Source organism: Macrotis lagotis, chromosome 8, assembly GCF_037893015.1.
Source record: "Macrotis lagotis isolate mMagLag1 chromosome 8, bilby.v1.9.chrom.fasta, whole genome shotgun sequence".
NCBI lineage: Eukaryota > Metazoa > Chordata > Mammalia > Peramelemorphia > Peramelidae > Macrotis > Macrotis lagotis.
This window is the reverse complement of record NC_133665.1, coordinates 184,111,496-184,134,969: the sequence shown is the minus strand read 5'-3', so window position 1 is coordinate 184,134,969 and position 23,474 is coordinate 184,111,496. Positions and strand designations below refer to the sequence as shown.

The 23,474-nt window shown below is 36.5% G+C and overlaps 1 protein-coding gene across 11 annotated transcripts in view; it reads right to left on the bottom strand.

Moving 5' to 3' along the window:
• The window catches only part of TASOR (transcription activation suppressor), a 91,883-nt gene that overhangs the window by 16,944 nt on the left and 51,465 nt on the right, over positions 1 to 23,474 (bottom strand). For 3 of the 11 annotated variants that reach the window (XM_074199145.1, XM_074199138.1, XM_074199146.1), the window contains 10 exons: positions 21,017 to 21,089; positions 20,861 to 20,932; positions 18,750 to 19,466; positions 14,735 to 15,162; positions 10,592 to 10,736; positions 9,160 to 9,219; positions 7,365 to 7,478; positions 5,480 to 6,435; positions 2,155 to 2,277; positions 1,589 to 1,748 (listed from right to left, as the gene is read on the bottom strand). In XM_074199145.1, coding sequence (XP_074055246.1) covers positions 1,589 to 1,748; positions 2,155 to 2,277; positions 5,480 to 6,435; positions 7,365 to 7,478; positions 9,160 to 9,219; positions 10,592 to 10,736; positions 14,735 to 15,162; positions 18,750 to 19,466; positions 20,861 to 20,932; positions 21,017 to 21,089 — 2,848 coding nt within the window. The remainder of the gene's footprint in view (positions 1 to 1,588; positions 1,749 to 2,154; positions 2,278 to 5,479; positions 6,436 to 7,364; positions 7,479 to 9,159; positions 9,220 to 10,591; positions 10,737 to 14,734; positions 15,163 to 18,749; positions 19,467 to 20,860; positions 20,933 to 21,016; positions 21,090 to 23,474) is intronic. The other 8 variants (XM_074199140.1, XM_074199147.1, XM_074199149.1 and 5 more) reach the window with 5 other exon arrangements.

Here is a 23,474-nt window from a genome sequence, read left to right as displayed (position 1 = left end):
GTACTAGTGTAATTGAGTGATGTTATTGAATCTCAGTTTCTTAAAAATAATCATGGAAAATATGCCTTGTAAAATCATGTTTTAAAAGAATTTGCTTGATACTCTTCTGTAGCTAAAAGATAATAAAGATTGCCTGCCTTATCTATATAAAAAAAGACTTAACTGATCAAAGCCACAGTCAGCCACATCTTCAGACTTACAAAAACACATGGTCCCCAACTACTGAAATTTCGAGTCAATAGGCCAAATTATAGAAAGAAATACTGGACCGTGAATTTAATGGTGCTCTCATGCTTATTTGTTACAAGTTTGATTTTTTTGCAACTGTTTTTCTCTCATCTTTTAAAGAAAAGAGAAGTAACAAGGTAGCACACTTTTAGTATAAGAAAATAGAGAAACTGACTGAATTTTTTCTTCAACTTACAGGAAAAACAGGAGGGAAGGGGCATTTTCCAAGTGCTGGGTCTAATTATTATGTACTTTTAAAAACTGAAAACCCTATCAGGTGGACAGTCAGTCACAGTTCCATAAGATTCTTCTTTGTGTTCATCATTCATGGTTAGCTTCTGATTCAGAGATGGGCTGCTATGGCTATACCCAAGGAAATCAATCCCTGGACCACTAGCAGCACTGTCTGGAGGACCAAAAGAGGCACCAACCAAGTGAGAAGGAAGGCACCAGAAATTTACTGAGAAGCTGCAATGAATGTGATAAACCCAAAGAGTCTGCCAAGACCAACATGGTCAAAGGAAGAGGACAAAGTGCACAGGGATCCTGAACATCCTCCCTGGGTAAGTACTCCTATTGTCCTCATTCTACAGGTGAGGACACTGAGGAAACTGGAAGTGAAATGACACACCACACTGGCAGTGAAATGAAGTACTTGAATAAGAAAATATGACCTTGTGGAAAAGCTAAATTAATTCATCTTCATCAGAAATCCATCCCAAATGAGGGAGGAAAACAGAAAGGGCAGTCCTGGCAGATGGTGTGGAGGGGGCAGTACCAGTCATAACTAAGTTCCAGGAGAACCAACCTACCTAAGCTTAGGGAAGCTCATAATCAAGGAGGCTGGAAGATGATTTGTTTTTCTTAAATAAATTCTACAGTCATAAAGAAGTTAAAATAGCTACCAATAATAACTATCAACTGCTATGTTATTCTTATTTTATAGAAGAGAAATGGAGGCAGAAGAGAAGTGACTTAACCAGGATCACACAACTACTAAGTGTCCGAGGCCACACTAGACTTTGGGTCTTCTTGTCTCCTCTATCCTCAATACCACCAAGCTACAAGGTACAGCATTACAGGAAATAGGCACACCAATGACTCTAAGGTTTATTGGAGAATGCTTTGGGTAAGCTATGAAATATAATTATCACCAAATGACCAACCAAGCACAACTGCGGTGACCTTTAAAAGTTGGAGCTGTAATCAAAAGGATCAAAATGAGAGATGGGCACTATACTCCAAAAGAGTTATAGGATGATGAGAAAAATCTGAAAAGCAAGGAAACTTAAGGAGGACCTAAAACAGAATCAGAAAGGAAGGCTGGGGTAGGAAGGATTTTAAGAAATAAAATTCTTACCAACTGTGACAGCTTCTGGATTTAGAACAGATTCATCAGACACAATAAAACCTCCAGAAACAAACAATTCATTATATGTGTGGTTTTTCACATCGTCCAAGCTATCAACTCCAGCAAAACTAACACAGGAGAGCCTCTTCAAAGTCACTAAGCCAGGTACCTGTTTAAATAAAAAGAAAATAAGACTTAAATGGGAAAGGGTCATATAAAATCTGCAAAATTCTCTTTAACTCAAAAGTGAAGTTTGTGTGGAATTCCTGGCCAACAACTGAGTTAAATACTTACAATCTGACTATATTCCTAAAAATGAATAGATTATACCTATAGATATATCAAAGAGTAGGCAGGAAGGCAAGGCATGCATAGATGCATGTGATCAAGCTGAACTGGAGGGGGTCTCAAAAATTTTAAAAAAGGAGGCCATTTCAGACCTCAGGAAGAAAGGCAATTCCAAGATGACCTACCCCAGAATATATTGCTAATGACAAACTCAAATACCTCTATGTATTTCATAGGCTAACAAAGGCAGATTCTTCTGTACAAAGAAGCAGAACCTGACAGCCTACCTTGTGAATAAAACTTGCAATATCTTCATTTTGAATAATGATCAATAGTTTATCTAATGTTGATCTTCTTTCCAAAAACTGCTCCGGATGACATTCTGTATTGCCTAATTTGATTAGGTATTCCTGTTCAAGAAAAAAGCAGTCTCAACAAAGAACAGATATGCAAGAAAAACAATTGAATGCATATTGCTAAGTAAGCACTGAAATCATAAGAAGTTACATAAACCTGGTTATGAAATGTTCAGTAAAGTATCAAACATCTGAGTCCATACACCTTGACTTGGCAGATGAGGAAACCAAAGCCAAAGGAGAGAGAGACTCTCATGCCATGAGGACAACCGGCTGGACCAAGGCCAGGCTAGGACTAACAACTCATTTTCCTCACTTGGAATCTACCATTCTTAAGAAATCAGCTGAGAAGTCAGTTTAAACTTTCAGACTCAAAGTCTTTATAGCAAGATTTCTCTCATTATCTTTTACCTTCTCCTAAGTAATCCATAAAAACAGCAAAATTGTTTCTGGGAGGAACTTCTCAAGTCACTAGAAAAAGAGTCCCAGGCCCAATGAAGCTCCTCTCTTCACAATTTCAGAAATGAGTGAGGCAGGGCAGCTAGATGGTGCACCAGCCCTGGAGTCAGAAGGACCTGAGTTCAAATCCAACCTCCGACACTTAATAATTACCTAGCTGTGTGACCTTGGGCAAGACACTTAAAATAAACTAAAGAAGAAACGAGTGAAGCTTGTTTCTGGAAAAAACTGGTCTCGAAACCAGAACCATTGGGCTCCAGAAGGCAACATAGGGAGAACTAGGTCACAATGCAAAACCAATTTAGGCTGGATATGCAAAAACTCTTAACAACAAACAGCTCTCAAAAGACAATGAACTGCTTTGGGGAGGCTCCCATTCACTGGAGGTCTTCCTATAGAATGGACTGTGATAGAAGTTGGGAAGTGAGGTTGGACTAGTTTGTCATTTCAAAAACTGGGATTCTTAGATTAGGGGAAATTGAATCTATAGCTTCCATTTGGAGATGTATTTTACTGAGAATTTGGATTCTGACAATTTTGCAATGATCCTTGGCAAAAACAGTTAAAAGATTTTATTAATCATCTTTGGGAAATAGAAAACATATGTACTTTTTACAGTTTATAAATAATTAAAAAAATATTTATTTGTCCCATGACAGAACCACTAAAATACACAGATATAAAATTCATTAGGCTTCACTTGATCCTACATTAGGATCAAGAAGCTGCCAGCTTGAGGCAGCTAGATGGTGCAGTGGATAGAGCACTGGCCCTGGAGTCAAGAGGACCCGAGTTCAAATATGGCCTCAGACATTTAATAATTGCCTAGCTCCGTGAACTTGGGGGCAAGTCACTTAACCCCATTGTCTTGCAAAAACAAACAAAAAAAGAAGCTGCCAGCTTAATGATATTTCTTGGTAATTTTAGAAATTCAAGCCTATTGGTCAACTCAAAGTCACTACATGCCAAAGGTCCACCAACTCCAATCCCCTCCTCAAAGGAGCATCAGGAATTGCAAAGCTTCTAATGCCATCACACTTCTCAATTCTTTTGACTCTTTGCTCTGAGATCAATTTTGGACCACCACAGCTGCATTCCTGCAGAAACCATTAACTAGTGGTCAGGCAGAGTGGGAAGGGTCCTGATTTTTGAGTCCTGATTCTGACACTAACTCCCTGAAAAAGTCAACTCAAGCTTCTGTGAGCCTCAGTTTCCTTAAAATAAAGATGATCACTACCTGTACTATGAGCTGAAGTATCAATGAGATCAAGTAGGTAAAGAGCTTTATAACCACAAAACAATGTGAGCCACAGAGTTAAAACCTTAATAGCTGAGATGGGATTGTTTAAAGTAGTATGTTTAAGCTAAAATAAAAAAATTAATTTGTTCACTCTTCTCAGAAAATAAAATACTAAAAACAGTTAAATCTGACAATCAGACATGTTTACTGCATCTTAAGGTCATTAGAAACACCACTTATTGTTTATTGTATCACTGATGTAAAAGCAAATGATTTCCATCACTAGCACAGTAATATTCTCTATAATCTTCCAGGAAGCTTCCTTTTGGAGGGATAAATTTTTCAAAGTAGTGTCTCCTGTGCTCTCAGCAATGTACATTTCCTTTATACTCTATCAGACCCTATTACTTCTTTGATGCTGAGAACTCCTAGTTGGAACTCCCAACAATGAAGCAGCTCAACAAAGACTAGGGGTCAGAGGTAGGAGTGATGGTAGACCATGAACTTGAGTCCTCCTGAATTTAAGGTTATTCAACACTACCTTTTAACTTAATATTTATAATTGCTTTAGTAAACTAAGGATTTGGACAGCAATTTTAACTTTCTTCTTTAAGTAACTCCGCCAAGGTTAAAGAGGAAAATGAAAATAGTTTGTCTACAGCAAGAATTAACTATAAAAATGACAAAACCAACTTAAACATGAGACTTAGTCAATCCTCAATGTCCACATAGAAAACCTTACTAGAAAAAGGTTTATCAGTCAAAACACAAATGTTGATACTGTAAATCTGTGGGAAACAGTGGGATTATGCTTCCTGCACCCATTAAGAAATGGAATCTTTTGCTAAAGATTGCTGAAAATAATACATTTTTCTGCATACAATTCTTAAAGAACAGAACATCAATTAACCATGAAATAATCTATGAAACACAAAGGCTGAACAAGAGAGGGAGGGAGGGGTCAGGGACAGGAAGTCTGCCATCTCTAAGCTCCAAATCAACTCCATGGTTGAAGAGTTCCCTGATGCCAGCTAAGTCCCCAGTGCCACTCTGAGTTCAGAATTCCATTGGGGGGGAGGAGGTGCTCATCCCTGATCTGAATACCCAGGAGCCAGGCAGCATTGGCAACAGGGGAGGTGGGCCATTTACTCAGTCCACTCTCTCTCATTTTTTTCTCTACTGTACACAGCCAGGAACGTGAAAAGTTGTCAATGCAAAAGTGAAAATGAATGGTGGAAAAAAGTTAAAACAAGCAACAAATAAAGACTGAAGTATTATCTCATGTGCTTAAAAAAACTGTCCCAATGTAGATGAAACAAAGTCTACCATAAAGGATGTTTTCCTTTTTCTTTTTACAAACCTCTCTGCAGGGATAAAACCTTAAAATAGCTTTATGAGAGTTTATAAGGCATTGTGAGAGAACGTTTAAGCCGGAAAGTAATATTAGCATTTTAGAGCAAAATAAGAATCTGACTCTTTCCAAGACTTTTGTTCTCAAGCTCTTTAACTAAACTAAACTCATGCTTGTATGTTTTGTATTTCCTTCCAGTTACTTACCTTTATTTCTTTGCAAAGCATGCTTTCTTCTTCTTCATGAATATAAAATTTCACAGTATTTTTCTGGACGTCTTTCATGATTTTGACCAAGCTATTAAACACTTCTGGCTCTAACTGACTTATAAAATTTGACAAGGATGGCTGAGTTGAAATGGTGATGTCACTGGGGGGTTTGGAGTTCTCTTTTTCCACTGCTTCCAGGGGGCTGTCACTGGAAGCAGTTTGCTCTGGCGTCCCTGTGAGCTCTGGGGCCTGGTGGCCCTGATCCAACTCGACTTCAGCGAGGCCCAAGGTGGTGGAAGAAGGCTGCTCGTGTGTGTCCATCTCTTTCTGCATAGGATGACAATGGGATTCAGGGCCTTGTTCAGCATTGAAATCACTTGATGAAACTTGAATAATCTGACTTGTTAGAGGATTCAACCCTAATTTTGTGCAACTACCTTCAGGACTAAGACTTATTGCAGGTGTATGCCGCCCAAAGGAAAATGTTTTGGCAATGATAATATTCAATTTTTCATGTAAGCCATTTACAAACTCTTGAACAGTAAATTCAGAAGTTTCAGAACATACATTTGCAGAAAGTCTAGTCATTTTATCTTGTACTGAGAAAGAAGGTGTGGAAATTCTACTGACATATGAAATGTTTTTTTGCTTCAAAATCTCTTCTATTTTCTTTGAAAAAAAATTATATTCTTCCAACATGGTACTTTCTGTGGTTCCACTCAGTGCATGTGGAGCTATCAAACGACTCTCTGTTGCTAGCATACCCTGCTCTTCCATTTTCATCCCCTGACTTGTAACCGTGGCATCTTCAGGAGTTCCCTTTACTGTGTCTGAAAATGGAGAGGACGGAAATGGGTCATCAAAGCTCCTCTGTCTATTGATTACCCGGGGGTCATTAGGAAAGGCATCCTCTGGCGGTAGACACACCAGCTGCTCTTCTGGTGATTTCATACCTACACAGGAAAAGTGGATTATTATAAGAACAAATCAAAAAGATGAAAAACATAATAATAATGTTATTATTGTAAGGAACATTGTAAGCAATCAAATTCTCTGGGTCCTATGATAACTCCCTCCCCATCCTCCCAGTGTCAAATGGTACAAATGGGTAGTTTAAACCAAAATCATCTCAAAACTAACAACACTAGTTGATAATATCAAACTAAGCAATTCTTCCTCTAATTTTAGTCACAGCAGTAGATACCTAGAAAAAGATGTAAAAACCAAAAGTGTATCTCCATCATATCCTATTTGTCCTATTTGTGGCAAGACTCCAAATTCTAACAATCAAAAGACCAACTTTGAGCAACTGGGGGAAATGAGATTTGGTTGTTTTCAATTCTGAGTGGGAAAGATAATGCAGGCCTGACAACAACCCAAGGCAGCATTGCCTATTTTTTCCTCTGCAATCTTGGGGCAGATGGACCATTCTTTCATTCCGTCTGCCTGCCAAGTCATGACAACTATGGTCATCTCCATCAGTAATACTTAAGCACTGGATAACTTTGTTAAGATCAAAATATTGAGCTACAAGACTCCAAAATGTGTAGCCCTTTTTAAACACGTTTTGAGACTTTGTTCCAATGGAGAAAGAAGTTCCTTAACTTTAATACTACACAGTATACAACCACAACACAGAATTTTTTTTTCCTCGACTAGAAAATGCTGCCTTTTACATGATTCAAGGTATGTGTCTGTTTATAAAGGTTTGAAAAAGCAATTCAAAGTAGTACATTCACTTTGAAAGCAATCAAATGAATAATCTTTCCCAAAATTGTTTATTTTAGTTATTTATCTTATTATTGCAGTTTTTTTTCAATAGAGTTATCAGTCTGTGTCCTAGCATAGTGCTAGGAGGTCCTTTAAAATGTTCCATGCTCACCTGGCTGCACTATGTGCTGGAGTTTCTCTGCCGACTTTCGGGGAAGTCTGGTAGCCCTCATCCTCCTCTGCCTGGAGGTTGGAGCCAGTAGCTTTTCAGCTTGTGCCCTGTCTCCTTGGCAGCAAGGAATGATTTTTTAGTTTTCCTTCCTCTTCGTGTTACTAGCGCCTAGCCCAAACCCCAGCTCTCTGATCAATATTTGCTAACAGAACTGACTGATCAGCTAGCAATCACTTTGTAACTATTTCATAAAACTTCAAGGAAGTTTCTTTCTTTCTTCTTTCAAAATATTTTAATCATGTGGTAAACTCCCTGTTCAAATGAGCACTTACCTACTGAACACCTAGTCGCTGTAATACTCCTTCTCTATCTGGAATACATTTATGAAGCAGCTGGTCTGAATTTAAATCCTTTGATCTACACATTGACAGGTTTGTGATTTAATAAGAAGTTTTGAAAATTCAAACATATCTCAGATTTGTGAAAAATCACCTTAGATTGAGCAATAAGACTAACTTTTCACATATAATGTTCTATAGAAGCAACATTAAGACTGAAATGCATTGATTTTATTATTCCTCTACTTTCATTTTGGAAAAATAGAAAAAATTAAATCGACTGCAAAGACTTACCTCACCTGTATTATTATATCTATCCTTTTAATATACAGACTGCCCTGCAAGATCATCTGCTTTAAAACTGAAAGTTTTTAAAGCTGCTTTGCAAAGTGGCTCAGAAGTCATCTAGTCTGAACAATGAAGCTGGGGGGGGGGGGGAATTCAAGGGGAAGAAGGTGAGAAATGCTTTGCCAAACATAACACACCAGCAGGGGTGGAAGCAAGGTCTAGTGCCCTTCAACCCGAGTTAGCCTTTGTTTGTCCCTTTCATCCACACAAACAAGATAAAACAGAAAAAACAACAGCAACTCATATTTCTATTATCCTTTAAGCTTCCATAGCATTTTCTCCATAACAACTCCTGAGGGAAGAAATTATGAGACAAAAGTATCATTTCTGTGAAGGCAGAATCAATCATATCTCTACTTTTGGGTCACAAGACCCAGGCTAAGGACTACAGAAGAGCTCAAGGATGATCCCAATTAACGTGGGTGTCATTTATTTTTCAGGAACAGACCTTCTACTTTTCCTACTGTGACTAGATGAAGAATCTAAAGAAGCTTTTTCTGAGGAAAACAGTTAAAAAGTTTTTCTTTCTAAGAAAAGTAGTCACTTCCAAAATTTGTTCAAATCATAAAATCCCTCATGAGACCTTTTCTTCCAAATCAGAAGTTGATATTGAAGCAAATTATCAAAAAAAGGATATAAAAATGCTACATGGAAAAGGGTCCATATACCAGAGCAGAATTAGAAAACAAACAACAAGCCAAAACAAAACAATATAAAAAAAAATCACCTCAGATTAAACTAGGAACGTAAGAAAAACTTCAAAATTAGTCCAAAAAGGGAGGGTGAGAAAGAAGCCTTAGCCTTAGCCTAAGCAGTCTTCTTTTGCACTTTAAGTACCACTAGACAGAAGCTTCTGGAGATGAAAGACCAGAGATCCTTAAAATTCCAAGACTTCCTGAAACCATTTCTCTAAGTCCATCTGAACATCAGCTGACAGGTGCTTGTCTGAATAGTCCCTGTGGTTTCCTCCTTCCATTCACCTCTAGTCATGTTCTAGATCAGAATGCCCTCCACTATGGTTACTGAGACCAGAAATGCAGGCAGCAGTCCTGGAGGTGGGCACACTGGGGAGGGGGGAGAGAACAAAGCAAATCAACTGCCCTGCTCACCTGGTGTCTGGTTATCCTCATGCTCCCCAAGGTGATCTTCAGGACTTCTTGCATTCCCTCCTGGGAGAAAGCAGCAGTTAGCATTTGTGGACTTTCTCCAAAGATATCTAGTAAATCCATTAAGCACCCTTCAGGCAAACTAAAGCTTACAAACACTAAAATATATTGCTTAAAATAATCCTGTCATATTTTCCTAATGAGTAACTTTTAGGTAAGATGTTCCATTGTCCCCTTCCATTTAGGAAAAACTTAAGGAAGTTCCTTTTACTATGGAAGCCTAGAAGATGACATTCAGACATTCTCCAAATGATTTTCCAAAAAGAAGTGGGAAATCACAGAGAATCTACCTGAAGAAAATCAAGATAGTAAAGTAAGAAATGGTCCAGACAATCTTCCTGTTTTCAGAGTCAGAATCCCACTCAGGAGTAGCTATCACACCCTTGCCTCCCCAGCCAATGTCCTAGGGTCTTTTCCATTCTGGTAAAGCCCTGAGAGTGATTTCAAATCCAGAGGAGCTCAACAAGGAGCAGAAACCTCCTCAGTATACTTTTGTCTGAGCAAAGGTTAAGTCATATCTAGTCACTCTTTCTGGGAAAATGCCATTTTCCGGGGAAAAGATTAATAAGATCTAATAATAAACAGTAAAATGAAAATATGCTATAAACTAACACCAAACCAACCTGAAGATGAACTAGAACCAAATTTTAGTCACAAATATCAAAGGTAATCAATATGTCCACAACAAAGCAATAATGGAGCCTCAATTTCCCAAACTAAGAAGTGACTGCTCTTTTAGCTTGCCCTGAACTATTTCCTGGCTCTCAATTCAATTAAGTTTTCCTTGTCAATTTACTACATTAACTATCAAAACATAAAAAAGGCTTCTCTAAGGTGACTATTTGTAAGAGAATTCCATCCCAATCTGAGAACTAAATTAAGTTATTTCTAGCTTGATTTGGTGAACCTCTTCTGAAGTGAAAAGATTTTTTTTCATGGGAAAAGCAAAATAGGGAAACTTTATTCAAGACAAGACTCTTGTCATCTCCTTTACACAGAGAACTTGAATGCCACTCTCTCCAAGATCCAAGACCACAATGCTTTAGGTTTCTTTGCATCCCTGGGCAGCTGAATTAAAGGTGGGGTCCTAGCACATCTGGGAGTTAATGGTAAAGAACTGCAGTAGCATGACAGTTACTTTCTTTAAAGACAAATTCAGCTAATAAGTGTTCTCTCTAGTGCATGAATCATGTCTTACAATGCTATAAAAACCTGCACACAAGATATCATTTAATATTTTATTAGAGATTATTATAATTTAGAAAAAAATATTCCAAGAGAGACAGACCTAGTAGAGTTATACACCTTGGGAAAACTAAACATTTATATTCCTTGACTTCAGGAAACCACCAGTGTCAATGGACTTGATTCTTACCTGTAATTGGAATTAGTTTCCAATGCATTCCGCCCTCCACGACATTATTGGAGTTAGAGTGTTGTTTACGGTTGCAATGTTCAATAGGGATAGTAGTATTCAGGTTGTAATTATCAAAATTACTCACACTGCTACTTTTTGAATCCTAAAAATCAAGCATATCAAAACATCCCTTTAAATGTTCATACTCTTAACATCAATAGTAAAACATGGTTCTTTTCTCACAGTAATATTTAGTTAACTTTTTCCAAAAATGAAATGTAACAAATATCATTCAAGTTAAATAAGGTTATGGCCCTCTTGCCATTCTTTCCCTAACTAGAAAATTTGTTTAGGTAATTATTCTTGTTAATTCTAAAATAATAACAATTACAAGCTAACAATTAAAAAATGGATATGCATTTAAGATAAGGGGTTATTTGAAAATGTTTCCAACAACATATTTATTTCCTCAGGACATGTGTCTTCTTCACCATCTTATAAAACCTAGACCTTCCCCATCTCCTACAATTCATGCCATATGGAACAGTATTGCCAAATTCAAACAGAAGCTCAATTAATTATTTAAATGCCCAATAAAAATATTTTATCAACTGTTCAGAGAGCTGTAGTCGGGAACTGAGTATATGTATTTGGCTTTCATTTACAGGCAGTGGTCATGATATAAAGGAATATGAATTAAAGCCAAGTACTAATAAAATAAGGAGCCAATCTGAGTGAAAGCTGCATTTATCCCCTCCACATCACGAAGGATAGAGGAACAACACTGCCATGATCTAGAAAATTCCTATAGCATTTGACCCTCTCTGCATACCAAATAATCTTTCAACTTCCTGGATTTCCTTCTTTTACCTTGATAAACAATACTATGATAGTATACAATACTATTTTAGGTATTTCTGGGTTTCTAAACTTTTTTCTGGGTTGTCTACTGGCCTTCACATGTTGTCTACCACTTTGACAAACATCCCAAAAAGTTCCCATTTAATTTCTTATGCCAATCCACAATTTATCAAAACTGCGATGGGGAATGTTGCAATGTGGAGGTTCTGTATAACTCTGTTAAAAACTGAAATTCGCAAATTTTCATCTGCTTGTCTATATCCCAATATAAGATTAACAAGGCACCTTGACAGATACCATTAAAAAGCTCCTTTAAGGAGGCCACATTAACATCAGTTTATTTTTTTTTAATATTATATAACCCTCTCAGTCAGGCTTTCCATTTGGTCTTTCCCCATCTGACTCTCAGAAAATACTTACCTGAAAATTATTTCATTAATCTTAGTTCTCTGATCTCAAGCCATCTGCCTCACCTCTGATTTCTCTTTCATTACAGTCAGTGTTGTGAGGTATTCAAACTCATCTTTGTAGTTTTTAAAAACAATCATACGTAATAAAGTATAGCTAAATAAAATGTCAACTCTGTTATCCAACTACAACCACACAAAACTATAGAGCACAAAATCTGAGTTATAGAAGAATTCCAAGACCAACTATTCCAAATGCATATCTCCACAAGAATTCTGGTCTACAACATGTTCTCTCTAGGTCTCCCATTCTACTTGAGTATGGCCTTAACTGCTGGCAGGAGTGTCCCATAACATAGCAGATACAAAGCAGGCTCTGCATCTGCTTGCTCTGTCTTTCAACCTCCATATCCAAGAAGTTGCCACAACATATATCCAGGAATGGACTAGTTTCCAAATTGGGACATCTGGAAGCTAGTAAAAAAACCACAGGGCTAAACATCAACAAATATGTTTTGGTGGGTGAAGCTTTCCCTTGTATCAAATCCCAATTTGGCTCTACAGCTTCCTGTCAGCGGGCCTATCAATCAACAAACCAGAAGTTGGACCATGTAGGATGACCTTCTCCTGAGCTTCCTCTGCTAATCTGTCTTTTTTGTTTTCCATTTTTTTTTGCAAGACAATGGGATTAAGTGACTTCCCTGAGATCACACAGCTAGGTAATTATTAAGAATCTGAGGCCACATTTGAACTCAGGTCCTCCTGACTTCAGGGCTGGTGCTCTAATCTGTCTTTCTTAATATGAGGCCCTGAAAAGGGACATATTATTCCAAGTTTGACCTCTAACCAGGGCAAAAGCCTTCAGAACTCCCTCCCTCTATGAACACATCCTAATATTGCATTGCCTTTTCTGGTTAACACATCAAACCTGATACAGAGGAAGCTAGCAATTCACTCAACACCCCAAACTTTTTTTTTTAAAACCATCTAGTCACATCAACTTTTGATGCTGACTTTTTTTAAACCCAAGAGTAATTTTCAACATTTATCAAATAACATTTATTAAATGTCTCCTACGGGCCAATTATTGAGATATTTTTGGAAATGTGATGACATTGTTTGTGCCTTTATCTAAACCATTTCTAAAAAATTAGAAGCAAACAAGGCCCATCACTGATCTCTGGGCACTCTAATAGGGATCATCTTTTCCAAAGTGACAGAAATTTTCCTAGGTTTTTTCAAAATCCAGCTCAAGTACCAGTTTCTACATGAGGTCTTTCCTGATTCCAGCCAGCTGCTACAGCCTTCCTCCCTACTCCATTCTCATAAATGTGTATTTACATTTACAACATGTATATATACAATTACTTTTCACATGCCAATACATATGGAATAGAATTTCTTTTCATATATCATTAATTTATTGAGTTTCAATCCACCCAATTATACTGTAATTTATATTCAAAATCATTCAAGAACAAATCCTGTACTAAATAAATGGTAATTATATTTACCAGTCTAGTAGTCTTGGTCAAAAAAGAAACAAGTTATTGATGAAGCCATGATGACTTTCTGTGATCACTATCTCCCATCTCCAGATGTTCACTCCCCATCTTTTTTTAACAATATAATTTAAAGGTAAGAAAATGTACTTGTCTTACAAACATGAGGGATATACTTTCAGATTCAGCAGATGTGTGGAGTTGGTTTTGATGAACTACTCTCACCTTTCAAACCCCATTTTGTTCTTTATTACCAAAAATGGGTTGGTGGAAGACGGAGGGCAGGGGAGAAACATTTGAGAATGAAGTTGATATAAAACCAAAAGATGGTAATAACTTTCTTAAATTTCATTCCAGAATTTTCCCATAAGCAACATTAACTTAGTAAAAAAAACAATTTAGAAATTTCTTTTGTCTTATCCTATATATGGCACATTCTCCACATTTTTTTTGGGGGGGGGCAAGGCAACGGGTCTAAGTGGCTTGCCCAAAGTCACACAGCTAGGTTGTTATTAAGTGTCTGAGGCCACATTTGAACTCAGCTACTCCTGACTTCAGGGTCAGTGCTCTATCCACTGCACCACCAAGCTGCCCATACAATTTTTCAAAGATAATTGACAGCAATCATATTTACTATTTTTTTTCACTTCCTGGGGTTATATTTCATCTAGAACTTAAGTCAGCAAACATAGTTCTGACTATCTCTCCATTCACCTTAGACACAACCTCTGTGAAGAAGGAAAATAAGGAGAGAAGTAGAGAAGAGGAAAGAAGTCCTGTCCTTCCCAACCAAAAAAAAAAAAATCACTCTCTCTATAATAAAATTCAAGTCCCATTAAAAAATTCAGATCAGGGCGGCTAGGTGGCGCAGTGGATAAAGCACCGGCCCTTGAGTCAGGAGTACCTGGGTTCAAATCCGGTCTCAGACACTTAATAATTACCTAGCTGTGTGGCCTTGGGCAAGCCACTTAACCCCATTTGCCTTGCAAAAAAAAAAAAAAAAAAAAACCTAAAAAAAAATTCAGATCATTCACGAACACCAAAGCAAATTCCCACATGAATCAATGATTCTTTTACTAAGAAGGAACAAAAGTTCCTTTATGGAACTTTATGATTCATAAGTTAACCTTTTGTCTCCTGTCATTTCACTTTATTTGCTTGAGAGCAACAATGCAAGGTGGGAACATAGGAAACATTCAAATTTTACAGGGTGTGAAAACTAAGGGTTACAAAAATCAAGTAATGTGCAACAATCAAGTTCCGAGCAAGGACTTGAACCCAGGGTACTGTACCCCAATGCCAAAGATGGCCCCCTGCCCCATGCAACAAGTTAACAATACATAATGCAAGTATAATTGGATTCACTTTTACACACTTCATATGCTGCTTACTTCTTTTAAATGGAGCTTGGGCTCAGAGCCAACTTCACTAGAGGAGACTTTTATGTCGGCATCAATGGGATACTTTAAAGATGAGGCATCAGCTTCCAAGACCACAGGACTTTTGGGATCTTTACAATTTATATTTTCTCCTTTTGTACAACTTGGTTGCTCATATTCTTCCTGGTTCTGTGCAGAAACGAACTCATATTCTTGCTTTGGCCTCAGATCATCCCTAGCTTCATCACTGCATCCTAAGGCTTGATTGACAGAATAAGCAAGAGTTGGATCCAAATTTCTTGAATTAGTTAGAGTTTCTAAAAGCAACTTAATCAGGGCCCGGGTGTCAGTCATACCAGAGTCTGCACTGTCTTGCTGCCTTAAGTCAGTATCATGTCCACCAAATCCACCAATAAGTGAGAAAACAGAGTGTGGAGAAACTAAAGTATGAGGAGAAAAACATAATTCAATTGAAATCATAAAGTTATTAATCCCTGACCAATTTACAACTGAAAATCAATATGGAAAATAATTCAAACCCTAAATAAACAACAGTAATTCAGTTAAAGTCACAAAGTCAATTTTTCATCTATGCATAAGATATGTTAATGATGAACATCGGAAAGGCAGAATAAAGGCTACTAACTCTTTATAAACTTCTTAAGTTATTGAATAATACCAATGTGAATTTTAAAAAGAACCAACCACTTAATCCAAAACCAAAATGTCTTGTTACAGAGATTTCAAATCCACAAGGCACTTCCATGACCCCATGGCTATGAAAACACAGAGTAATGAATTTGGTGCAAGGCTGGCACCAAGGCTAGCTGTTCTGGATTGATTTGTCTCACTCTCCCCACCAAACACATCAGAAATAGCATCTGAAGTGACAGATCCTCGAAACTGGACAGAGGACTTTAAGGTTTACCATGTGACAAAAAGGTTGTTTTTCCCTAGGGTAAAAGTAGAAAAGACAAAAGATTCAGAAAAACAAATAAATGTCATTTCATAAAGAAGAATCTTCTAGCTTTCCAAAAGGGGGTTGGGATGACTTTGGTGGATAAGGGGATTATCAAAATAGTAAGTGAATGATCTCCTATCAAAGATGGGCAGCTACAAATTAGATCAGATGATTTCTGAAGTCACTTCTAATTCTGAGATTCTACCATTCATATTTTTGCTATGCTAACTCTTTACAACCAGAGTATGAAGTAAATTACTAGTTAATAAGAATTCTGGTAGAGAAAAACAAAAGTTCATTGTATTTTAAATTCTAGTTCAAACACAAAGACCAAGGACTATTACCTTTAATTTAGAAAAAACGAACTAATATCTTATTGTCTGACCTTGCTATCTCTTATACTTTATGTTTCTTCCTTAAGGATATGATTTCTCTCTCATCACATTCAACTGGGATCAATGTACAACATGGAAACAATGTAAAGACTGACAAATTGCCTTCTGTGGGGGGTGAGGGGAGGGAAGTTAAGATTAGGGGGGAAATTGTAAAACTCAAAATAAATAAAACCTGTAAAAAATTTTTTAAAAAAAGAAAAACATATCATTTGGGAAAAAGAATTCTAGTTCAAAAAACAAAAAGAGATGCTTATCTAAAAGAAATTGTTCAGCCTTTTCCAAGACTTTTTTAATTTAAATTTATTTTTATTAAAGATATTATTTGAGTTTTACATTTTCCCCCAATCTTGCTTCCCTCCCCCCTCCCTCCCACAGAGAGCACTCTGTCAGTCTTTGTTTCCATGTTGTACCTTGATCCAAATTGGGTGTGATGAGAGAGAAATCATATCCTTAAAGAGAAGTCTAAGAGGTAACAAGATCAGATAATAAGATATTTGGTTTCTTCCTAAATTAAAGGGAATAGTCCTTGCACTTTGTTCAAACTCCACAGCTCTTTCTCTGGATACAGATGGTACTCTCCATTGCAGACAGCCCCAAATTGTCCCTGATTGTTGCACTGATGGAAAGAGCAAGTCCTTCAAGGTTGATCATCACCCCCATGTTGCTGTTAGGGTATACAATGTTTTTCTGGTTCTGCTCATCTCACTCAGCATCAGTTCATGCAAATCCCTCCAGGCTTCCCTGAAATCCCATCCCTCCTCGTTTCTAATAGAACAATAGTGTTCCATGACATACATAGACCACAGTTTGCTAAGCCATTCCCCAATTGAAGGACATTTACTGGATTTCCAATACTTTGCCACAACAAACAGGGCTGCTATAAATATTTTTGTACAAGTAATGTTTCTACCCCTTTTCATCATCTCTTCAGGATATAGATCTAGTAGTGGTACTGCTGGGTCAAAGGGTATGCACATTTTTGTTGCCCTTTGGGCATAGTTCCAAATAGCTCTCCAGAAGGGTTGGATGAGTTCACAGCTCCACCAACAGCGTAGTAGTGTCCCAGATTTCCCACATCCCTACCAACAATGATCATTATGCTTCCTGGTCATATTGGCCAATCTGAGAGGTGTGAGGTGGTACCTCAGAGAAGCTTTAATTTGCACTTCTCTAATAATTAATGATTTAGAGCATTTTTTCATATGGCTATGGATTACTATGATCTCCTCATCTGTAAATTGCCTTTGCATATCCTTTGACCATTTGTCAATTGGGGAATGGCCTTTTGTTTTAAAAATATGACTCAGTTCTCTGTATATTTTAGAAATGAGTCCTTTGTCAGAATCATTAGTTATAAAAATTGTTTCCCAATTTACTACATTTCTTTTGATCTTGGTTACATTGGTTTTATCTGTGCAAAAGCTTTTTAATTTAATGGAATTGAAATCATCTAATTGGATTTTGATGATGTTCTCCAACTCTTCCTTAGTCATAAACTGTTCCCCTTTCCATAGATCTGACAGGTAGACTAGTCCTTGATCTTCTAATTTGCTTATAGTATTGTTTTTTATGTCTATGTCCTGTAACCATTTGGATCTTATCTTGGTAAAGGGTGTGAGGTGTTGGTCTAAGCTAAGTTTCTTCCATACTAACTTCCAATTTTCCCAGCAATTTTTATCAAAGAGGGAGTTTTTATCCCAATGGCCAGACTCTTTGGGTTTATCAAACAGCAGATTACTATAATCATCTCCTGCTTTTACACCTAGTCTATTCCACTGGTCCACCACTCTATTTCTTAGCCAATGCCAAACACTGCTGATGACTGATGCTTTATAATATAATTTTAGATCTGGTAGGGCTAAGCCACCTTCTTTTGCACTTTTTTTCATTAAGCTCCTGGCAATGCTTGACTTTTTATTTCTCCATATGAATTTACTTACAATTTTTTCTAATTCGTTAATGTAATTTTTTGGAATTTTGATTGGTAGTGCACTAAACAGATAGTTTAGTTTTGGTAGAATTGTCATTTTTATTATATTAGCTCTACCTATCCATGAGCAGTTAATATTTGCCCAGTTATTTAAACAAGACTTTCTAAGATTTTCATATTGCCCTGGACTTTTTGACTCCTCCACTGGTCTAAGAGGGGACAGTACACTTCCAAAGTAAATTAAACCACATTTCCAGTTATTTAGAACTTAAAGATGTTACATATTGAAAAATAATCTTTGTGAAAAAGATATGGTGACAGCATAACCTATGTTAAGAAGCTAATCCAAAAATATAGTCAGGAAAGCCTAATGTCAAAATCTTTAGTAAGTATTCCTACCTAACTAGGTATCCCCTATACATACTCTCAGTTTCTAAAAATCTTAATTATTAACATTGAGCTGTGATGCCTAAAGTAAAATTCCATTTATTTTCCTCCTTTTCCTAATTAAAGACTAATTTCATTTTTAACACAGACAATATGGAAATTTTAACTATGTGCTCATTTGTGACAAGGGTTTTTATGGGTGGAAAGACAGCTGGACAGTGCTTGATAACAGAAAAGATTTTTGATTAACAGAAAAGATAGTGTTAAACAGCAGGAAAAAAATCAACAGAGAAAACTAACAGGCTCTGTGCTACTAAGCAGACATCAAAACTAGAGAGAAAAATCTAAAGTTACCTTCACACAAATAACTGTTTTCAGATGAATCACTGGTTTTTTGATGCTTTCTCAGATTTTCAGGATGATTTTCAAGCTTCCTTTTCTGGCCAATTTTGTCTCTAGTCTCTTCCGAATCAGAATCTCCACCTACGTTTTTTTTCCGACACTGAATTAAGTTAATCAGTTCTTTAAGCCTGTCCTGATCATAGTCCCAAGAATTAGATGGCTTCCACTTCTTCCCGATCGTGATGGTGTCATTCTTGGAGCTATTTCTCTTTCGAAGTTTGAGCTTTAAAAAGTCTGCTTCTTCATCTGGTCCTTCATAATCGGAAACTGGACTAAACTGATGAGCTTTCTTATTTTCTTCCATCAGTTCCTGAACTCTACAAATAGGTAACTGATAGGTTTCAGACTGGAAAATATAGTTGTGCAAGGAACTATCAACATGGGACTTGTTCTTTGGAGCCGAATACAAGAATTTTCTATCGTCTAAGCGTGGGTCATATGGATACATGACAAATTCTCTTCGTTTACCTAACCCAAAACCTCGCTTAAAATAGTCACATATGTGTTTTTCAACAACAGTATTGAAAGCACAAGTATTGCTAAAATTTGAATCTTTGCGACACTGTATTAAGGCAAAATGAATGGATGGAATTAATTTCATGATTCCTGGTATGCTCTCAAGGGTGGTCTCAGGATGTTCCTGTGTTACTTTAGGTGACACTTTCTGTGCTGTTAAAGTAAAGCAAAACATATTACTGGGTATGACAGGCATTAAAGATGGTTCTTAGTGAAAGAAAAACTATGCCATTGACATGATGATCTTAACAAACTAATCTCATTATGCTGAATGAATGTCTATTTTATTTTAGCACATTAAAAACAAACTATAGGTAGGTTGCCACTCCCTAAAGTGGGCCAAAAACTTAGCCCAAATAGAGCTCAGTAAAAGCTAAAATGACAAATTCTAAATTTGAGACAGCCTTTTGACTTCTCAAGTAGCTTCTCATAACAAACTTGTGAAGTCAACAATTTAAGTATTAGTAGCCAAGAAATTGAGGCTCAATAAGGTTTAGTGATTTGCTAATAGTCCATCAGAGTCTAGTTGGGAATCCCCCTTCCATTTCTCCAAAACAAGCACCTTACTTTCCGGTGGTACTGGTGACAGGTGATAGGGAAAAGATTCCCAACAGAGCCTCTAGATACAACTGAAGTGTACACTACTCCCAGGAACTTTTCCAAGGAAACTTCCTGGATTTCCTCCTTCTGCACCTCAAGCTCTAGCTGCCTCCCCTTCCCCAGCTCTACAACAAGACTATCAAAAGGTTTCCACTGCAAATTTTAGGCCTGAGATAAGGATACTTTTTTTAAAAACAGAACTACTTAGCTAAATGAATATGACAACATAAGTTATCTAGGCAATGAATCTCACCAGAGTAAAAAAACTATTGAAACAGACTTTGGTAACCTAAATTGTGTATTATAAATTATAGCTAAACAAGTAACCCTTATAGCAAAATTATATCTGTTCTTAAGCCAGAGGCAATGCAATAGTTTTGAATAGTCTATTTTCAAAAACATTAACATTTGATAAAAATTTAAATTCAAATTTTAGCCTAAAAACTAATTCAAATTAGTGAATCATAATCAGCTTATCATAGTATCATAAGGAAACTTATTAGATATAACTACATAAAATATTTAAGTGACTAAAATTTTATTTCAATCAAGAGGGGCAGCTAGGTGGCGCAATGGATAAAGCACAGGCCTTGGAGTCAGGAGTACCTGGGTTCAAATCCAGACTCAGACACTTAATAATTACCTAGCTGTGTGGCCTTGGGCAAACCACTTAACCCCATTTGCCTTGCAAAAAAAAAAAAAACCCACTTATTTCAATCAAGAAAAATCGTTTGTAAATTTAGTGATATTGATTTATTGGGGTTCTTTTATTTGCTTTTAAACTTTTTTCAGTAACTCTCAAAAGCTGAGGCATGTATGAAAACATGAAATTCAATAATTTCTCAGAGTTAATAGAAACAAAAATTATTCATTATACCTAACATTGTAATTAATGATCACCACCAATAATACATAAGTAACAACATTTAATTCCATTTACAACTTACAACTCACTACTCCTCTTGGCTCCTGAAATAGAAAAAGGGCATGTAGGATTCTAGTCTTGGCAGTCTGATGCTCTGTAAAAACAAAAAGAGAATGCATTGGGACTATGCAAAGGAAAAAAGGCTGCATAAAAGATTGGCCCTGAAAAAGATACTTACCATAAGGTGAAGCCATTTGCCAAGGAGAGAGAAGAAAAAGGTATCCTCGGTCGCCTAAAGGTTTAACAAGAACCTATATTTTCAGAAAATAAAACAATTATCCATTTTGATATTTACATTATGCAAATCACATGTTAACTTTTTTTTTAATTTAGGAAGCAAAATGCATAATGTTCAAGTTAAGAATAGTTCCAATAACTGTAAATCCGATTTTTCCAAATAAATGATAAAATGATTTTAAAATGATACATAAAAAATACACAAAATATTAACAAAAAATTCATTGTAAACAAAACTGAAAAGCTTTTAGAATGATTGTCAAAAACTAGTCAACTCTTCCAAAAAATCTGGTAACTTTTTATGATTATAAAAGCTTTATAATATGAAACAAATTTCAGTGGAAATAAAGTAGTGTTTAAAAGGATCAGAAATCATCAAGTATTAATGGGAGACATTATAAGGTTATTTAATTAATATAATCAGATATTTCAAAATAAATGATGGTATCGTTAGAATATTTTCATGAAATTACTGGGGGAGAAGCATTCTAGCAAAGTTTCTCTGATAAAGGTCTCCTATCTAAGACATATACAGCAAGATTTTAAATTTAAAAGATTAAGAGCCATTCCCCAACACATAAATCATCAAAAATTTGAATAAGCAATTCTAAGGAGAAAAAAACACACCTTAGCAACATTCATAAGGAAAAAACTATAATTAATAAAAGAAAAGCAAAGTAAAGCAACTCTGAGATCCCATCTCATACTCTATCAGGTTGGCAAAGATGACAAAAAAAGGAAAATAACAAATGGAGTTACTATGGGAAAACAGAACTGTAAGTGAAGCCATGAATAAGTCTACCCATTTTGGAAAGGAATTTGGAACCACTCCCACCTCCAAAGAGATCATAAAGGAAAAGGACCCATATGTATAAAAATAATTGTAATAGGCTCTTTTTGTAGTAATCAAAAACTGTAAACTATGAGGTCAAACCAATGGAGAATGTCTGAAAAGAAATATGGCCCATGAAAAAATTACAACATTTTTAACACTAACACAAGAAAGGATGAAATGGACAATTTCAGAGGAAACTAAGACCTTCTATGAATTGATGTAGAGTGAAGGGAACAAAAGAAATAGGACAATTTACATAATAATGACAACATAAGAAAGAAAATCAACTTTGAAAGACCTGAGCATTCTGAATGATGCAATGAGGAAATCACCAGCCTAAAGGACTCAAGATGAAACACACTGTGGTATCCCCTGCTAGTAAGGGATAGAACCTAAAATATGAAATGAGATATCTATTCTTTTGGATGTGGTCTGTTAGGGAATGTTTTTTGCTAGAAGATGCACATTTGTTACTTGATTTTTCTTTTCTTTTTCTTTTTAAAATTGTTCAGTGGGAGTAAGATGAGGAAGAGATAAATGTATATAAAATACAATTATAAAAAGAAACAAATATTATATACAATACTTTAAAGAAGAGTTAGAGAGAAATGTGGAATGGTATCTTCCCATGATTCTAGGACAGTCACATATTTAGAAAGGGGAAAAAAAAAAGATTTTTAGCTAGTTTTTGCAAACTAATCATTTCAGCTCAAAAGGTGCAATCAGGTTAGGGTTAGGGGAAGAAGAAGAGACCAGGGGCAGCTGGGTGGCACAGTGGGTTGAGCAACAGCCCTGGGGTCAGGAGGACCTGTGTTCAAATCTGGCCTCAGACAATTAATTACCTAGCTGTGTGACCTTGGGCAAGTCACTTAACCCCATTGCCTTGCCAAAGTGAGAGAAAGAGAGAGAGAGAGACAGACAGACAGACACTAGGCTCAAGTTGTTAAGCAAGAGATGCTCTAATGAAACTGAAAGATAGCTAAGCAATGACTGTTCAAAGAGGAGACCCAGGATTAAGGAGACTAAGGAAACCATAAGAACTCACAACTTTGGATAGTCTTGTTAATTTTCATTAAGCATCTCCTATGGACAGATCATTGTAAGAAATCCTAGGAAAGAAACCAAAATTCAATAAACCAGGCTGAGCTCAGAATGCTCTCTGATGAGTAAGGACACATGACAGACAATAATTAGAGTAGGAAATCCAGTATGGTACCTAAGAAATCAATGTATATTTATTTATTAAGTTGTCAGGCAAAGGATATGAGTGAGTTATCCTTCTAATGGGTGAGACATGATCTGAGCTCCCCTCTCCCTGACCTGTCAAATACACAGTAGTTGTGTCTCCCTCCCCTCCTCCAAAAATAATTTAAATAATATATGTGAGGTTGAGGGGGGGAGTACAAAAAGGGTAGCTCTCTCTCCACTATACCTCACGGCCACTTAGAGAACTGCTGTAAATTATATAAAGGCATCTATACTTGAATTATTTGCAAAAAATTAATACAGCTCCTAGAGATCAACTGATGAAGCACACTTCTGTAAGAGGTGTAGTAACAAAGAA